The 6,000-nt window shown below is 40.1% G+C and overlaps 1 protein-coding gene across 13 annotated transcripts in view; it reads left to right on the top strand.

The window, feature by feature from the left end:
- Positions 1–1,585: 1,585 nt before the first annotated feature.
- Positions 1,586–6,000, top strand: part of vav2 (vav 2 guanine nucleotide exchange factor) — a 332,346-nt gene continuing 327,931 nt past the window's right edge. For all 13 annotated transcript variants that reach the window (XM_057818372.1, XM_057818370.1, XM_057818371.1 and 10 more), the window contains exon 1: positions 1,586–2,702. In XM_057818372.1, coding sequence (XP_057674355.1) covers positions 2,499–2,702 — 204 coding nt within the window. In that variant the 5' untranslated portion in view covers positions 1,586–2,498. The remainder of the gene's footprint in view (positions 2,703–6,000) is intronic.

Raw genomic sequence — 6,000 nt, 5'->3', positions numbered from 1 at the left:
TCCCTCGCATTTCTGCAGATATTTAAGTACATCTCTTCATGGGACAACACTGACAAAAGGACACTTTGACACAATGAAAAGTAGTTTGTGTGCAGTTTATATAATAAAGTTAATTCATTTCCCCCTCAAAATAACTAAAAATATAGCCATTTATATCTAAACCCGTGGCAACAAAGTGAGTGCATCTCTTAGTAAATACGTACATCCCTAAATGTCCAAATTGAGTACTGCTTGTCATTTTCCCTCCAAAATGTCATGTGACTCGTTACAAGAGTGCTGTCAGCATTGCTGCAGAGATTGAAGAGGTGGTGGTGGTGGTGGGGGGGGGGGGGGTGGTCAGCCTGTTAGAGTTCAGACCATATGCCGCACTCTACATCAAATTGGTGTGCATGGCTGTCACCCAAGGAGGAAGCCTCTTCTGAAGACTGTACACAAGAAAGCCCGCAAATAGTTTGCTGAAGACATGTCAACAAAGCACATGGATTACTGGAACCATGTCCTATGGTCTGATGAGACGGGAGGGCTTTTTTGTGTACCGTCTTCAGAGGAGGCTTCCTTCTGGGGTGACAGCCATGCACACCAATTTGATGTAGAGTGCGGCGTATGGTCTGAGCACTAACAGGCTGACCCACCACCTCTTCAATCTCTGCAGCTATGCTGACAGCACTCCTGTAACGAGTCACATGACATTTTGGAGGGAAAATGACAAGCAGTACTCAATTTGGAGATTTAGGGATGTACGTATTTACTAAGGGGTGCACTCACTTTTGTTGCCAGGGGTTTGGATGTTAATGGCTATATTTTGAATTACTTTGAGGGGAAAATAAATTAACTCTATTATATAAACGGCACACAGACTACTTTTCATTGTGTCAAAGTGTCATTTTGTCAGTGTTGTCCCATTAAAAGATATACTTAAATATCTGCAGCAATGCAAGGGGTGTACTCACTTTTGTGATACACTGTATGCCAGGGTTCACTAAATCCGGACCTCTGTGCCACTTTTCCTGTCGTGTTTTCCATGTCTCCCTCCTCCAGCACACCTGAATCAAAATAATAATGATCATTATCAGGCTTCTGGAGAGGTTGCTGATGACATAATCATTTGATTCAGGTGTGTTAGGGGAGAGAGACGTGGAAAACACGACAGGAAAAGTGGCACCGAGGTCTGGATTTAGTGAACCCTGCTGTATGCAATGATATTTTATGCCACCAGGAGGGGGCTATGCCCCCCAACCCTCCCTTACTCTCCGCGTATGTTGTTGGGTGGTATCTAAAGTTGCACCTTACAATTTTGTATTATGTGAATTTTGCAGTCCTGCGCAATTAAACAAAGAGTAAATTACAAGCTACACAATAAATCAAGTATTTTTTCAAGAGTATTGTTTGGACTCAGAAATGCTATTTTGAACTTTAGTGTCGTCCCCCCATATTGTAACCTTAAATACATTTCTGCGCTGCGCTAACCCACCTCTGCTCTGCATACATTTCCAAATAACCGTAATGGATGGGATGAGCAAACCATAATAGCCATTTAACCCTGCCCATGCAGTGCTGAAATTTCACCAGCAGAGGGCGTGTTATGAAGTGCCGTTAAAAAAAATAAAAACATGGTCAGAAATGCAAGTCCATCCTCGGAGTGTGGGTTTTCTAACAAAGTGTCAACAACGTTCTGATGCTTGATTTGAAGTCAAGGTACACGAGAGCTCGTCGGACCTTCGGGTCAAGAACGCACGCTTTGCTGCTTGGGAGTTTTGGACTTGCACATCACAGTCCGAGAAGCCAGACTCGAGAGACAGAGAAAAAGCGGAAGGAACACACGAGGCGGCTGAAATCACAGCAAAGCAAAGAAAGCACTCGGAGCTTTGTCGGCGGCGGTGTTTACAAAATAACCGGATAAACGCATTGTTCCCCTCCTGCCTGGATGTTTCCGCTGCAGCCGAGCAATGGTTTGGAGTGAGTTGCTCGAACAGGATGGTCGCTCACCCGAAGTGTTTATCTTCTTTTCTTAGCGTGTTCCCTCCTCAAATGAATTGGTGTTCGGCGACAGAGGACGGGTCGGCTACCTCGCTTTGACCCACTAACGTGCGCGTGTGTTTTAGCGTGTCACTATCAACTGTGTTGTTTGGAAACCCCTTTAATGGGGGTGTTTTAAAGCTTGTTCACACCCGGAGAACTTTTTAAGGATGAAGAGGAGAAAAATTCCGCGACTGTTTCCGAGTGACACCGCCGTCGTGTTGTGGAAGTAAACCCACGGGAAAAGGTGGTGTTACCCCTGATTTCCCCCCCTCCCAGTGCTTAGCATCTCTATTCTGACTGAATCGGATGGCTGACACAGAAAAGTTATGAATTTGTCTGATCGTGAATGAGAAACAAGGGAGCGACTGTGTGGTAGCCGCTGCTTCCAGCCGGGTGGAAACCGGCTCGTGGACTCGTCACTTTAGGATTGTATTAGTAAGATTCAGAGCGCATTCGCGGTGGAGTAAAAAGCCGAAGATATGGAGGAATGGAGACAATGCGGGCGGTGGCTGATAGACTGCAAGGTTTTGCCCCAGAACCACCGGGTTGTGTGGCCCTCAGCTGCCGTGTTCGATCTAGCCCAAGCCTTGCGTGACGGGGTGCTCTTGTGCCAGATGTTGCACAATCTCTCCCCTGGATCCGTGGACCTGAAGGAGATCAATTTCAGACCTCAGATGTCACAGGTTAGTGTGTAAGCCCCCAATACCAGATGATGTCTTTATAGCACACTTTATTTCACATAAGGGCAAATATTGCTTTGTTTAATTATTTTGGACTTTTGAATGGCATTTCTCCTGTTGCATTTGCATTTCATAACACTCCCTCTTCATTGGCCACAGCCCAAATTATATGGAGCCTGTTAATAGTTCTATGCTTAAAATACTACGGTATTTGCAGAGTACAGTGAAATCATGCAATGAATAGAAAATATCCCACCACTGCACACACACTTATCTTGTTTTGCTTCCATCTGCAAGCACATTTTGACCTCTTGACGTTCCATATTGTATGGCACACACCTTCACGTTTGCTGGAGATTTCTTCGTGTAAGTAAATATGTATATCAGTAGAAAGAAGCATTTCAACTATTTCCTTTAAGATTTAAATAGACTACTTCGAGGAGCAGCTGGGTGTGGCGTGTTATAATAGGGAAACTGCAGAGAAGCCAGCTTTAGGTCAAGTTGACAGTCATTTGCAAAATAACACTACAGGTTGTAGTTTTAGGTGTGTTAGAAATAAAGTAGTACCATTCGAAGTTACCTTTTGTTTACATTTTTGAACGTTTGACATGCATTGAGTCGGCAGAATGATCCCTCTTCATAATAACCAGCAACATTATAAACACTTTCATACAATTTGATCAATTCAAATGTTTTTTTTATTGCTGTCATATAGAACATTAAGCCAAAATGCAGTCCATTTTATTTTCTAAGAAATCATAAATATGTGGTATATGTGAAGTCAAAGCTGAGATCAATTGATTGCTGTAAACGTTACATATTAATTGGACATACAGACCCCCCACACCCACACACCCACACATTCACTTTTTATAGTGTTCCCTTTCTGCCTCAGTTGAACTACATTTCCGCAGCGAGCATGAGGAAGCATTGGCAGCCAGAGGAAGTTCATTTGACCACAGTGGAGAAATGAGAATGGCAGGCATTTATGTTACCTCTTGTTCACCCTGGAGTCTGGAATAATACCAAGCCAATTGGTACACCACGAGTCGGCTTCTGTTCTTTTAGCTACAATCTTTTGCTACCTAGAAGTACTAATTAGTGCTAGACTTCTAGGTAACTGGTGCTTCTGTCCAGGGCTTGAAAGTTAAGTGTCAAGAATTAGTATGTAGTAGTGCATTCGAGACAAACCACTGTATCCCTAATGTTACAATTATTTACTTCTTTTGTGATTGCTATAAGTCCTGGATTTTGTATAATGATATTTACAAGTACAGTAGATTGAAATTAGTGCTGCAATGATTAATCGATTAACTCGAGTATTCGATTAGAAAAAAAAGATTCGAATTAAATTTTGCTGCTTCGAGTATTCGTTTAATTAAAGTGACGTTGCAATGGTTTATTTTGAAAGTGTTTGCATTTAGTTTTATTGATTTGGGTGGACACACTGCCCTCGTCTGCCTCATTTCACATGGCCGAATCCAGCTGCTCCATGTTAAGACCAACATAAGCCAAGTTTTTGCTTGAGCTGATTTTTTTTCTAATGCATTCATAATTTAGATTATTGGTATATTCAGCTGTTTTTTTTTTTTTTTTTTTTTTTTTTTGTGGAAATATGTGTCTGAACCATTTGTCAAGAGCATTGTAAAAAAGCTTTTTTTTTTTGTGGAAATATGTGTCTGAACCATTTTCAAGAGCATTGTAAAAAAAAAAAAAAAAAAAAGCTTTTTATAGCATTTAAGCTAGCGGACTTTTGCTATGTAAGTTAGCCATTGTTGTTTTGTTGTACATAGATCCTTATTTATACATATGTTTTATACCGTTTAAGGCTCAGCTCAGGTATTTTAAGTTTTCATGTTCCTTATCCGATTACTCGATTATTCAAACTAACTAGTTCATCGATAAATCGACTACTAAAATAATCGATAGCTGCAGTCCTAGTTTCAACAATTTACATCGAAAATAGAGACGACTGACTGAAAATGGTTCAATATTAGATGAAATGTCTTGTTCTCTCATGTTTATTTATAATTGCTCTCTACCTAAAAAAATATGTTTTATCCGATTACTCGATTAATCGATAGAATTTTCGAATACTGGATTACTAAAATATTCGATAGCTGCAGCCTTAGTTGAAATATATTGTTTTCTAAAAATTCCTCAGTCACAGTGGTGTTACCAGGATGCCAGGTGTGGGTGGGCATTAGTCTTACCTGGGGGTATAAAAAAAAAAGTACAATGCTCAAGTAGGTCGTAATCCAGCGTAGGGCTACTGCACCTTAAAACATGTTTTGTTTTCTCCTTGAGATAACTTGTTGTAATTTTGTCTAAACAAATAAAAGTTCAAAAGTTTGATTTTATTTGACTTAGAACACGTCCATAACTGAACAGTATGGACATGCAGGTGACAATGTTTTTTTTTTTTTTTTTATTTTTTTTTAGGTAACCTATTGCAGTTCCTCGTTTTTATTATTATTATTATTATTTTTATAGTTATTATTTGTTCCACAGCCCCTTTGAGCTCAATCTGACCCCCTTAGAATGGTTCAATATGCACCAAAATCAGCAGGCAGGTCAAGACAAGTGCAATCTTTGATAGCATGTAAAGACAAATTCCAAATACACTATGTAGCGCCCCCTAGCAGTCATTCTTCCTCCCTCCGATGCTTTGAGCCCTACTTTGACCCCCTCAGAATGCTTCAAAACTCACTAAACTCAACAGCCAGGTGAACACTGCTAAAAACTTTGATAAAATGTAAAAAAAAAAAAAAAAAAAAAAAAAATGTGTAAATGTGTGGAGCGCCCCCTAGGAACAAAACCAATATTTCATTTCATTTAGTTTTTTTTTTTATTTTTTTATTTTTTTTTTTTTTTTTATTTTTTTTTTTTTTTTATTTTTTTAGGTGAAAGAAAGAAACACAAATGTTAAAGCTTAGAACACATCAGTACTATATGAATGGGATACCATACGCGGTGCCCAGACTGCCGTTAGTACTACATCCAGTTTTCTTTAGGTGGGCAGAGCGTGTCTGTGGGTGGGCAGTTTGGGTGCGCACTGCCCACCCCTGACCCCCCCAAGCCCCTGCTCAGTCATCATGGAATAATAGCAAAAAAAGGCTCATCACATTTCAGTGATTGCAGCACATGAATCCTCTTTTACAGTATCTGTCGGAATTAATGTGTTTTGGATCACTAATATTTCTACAATGGCAATAAGTGTCCATAATTTGCAGAAGTAGATTTAGGTTCAAAAACGGAAATTACATTTCTGTAGCTCCGTAATCAATATTCTTCAGGGTTC

Source organism: Corythoichthys intestinalis, chromosome 17, assembly GCF_030265065.1.
Source record: "Corythoichthys intestinalis isolate RoL2023-P3 chromosome 17, ASM3026506v1, whole genome shotgun sequence".
Classification (NCBI taxonomy): Eukaryota; Metazoa; Chordata; class Actinopteri; order Syngnathiformes; family Syngnathidae; genus Corythoichthys; species Corythoichthys intestinalis.
Note: the sequence above shows the minus strand (reverse complement) of the source record. Positions and strands in the feature narration are given on the sequence as shown.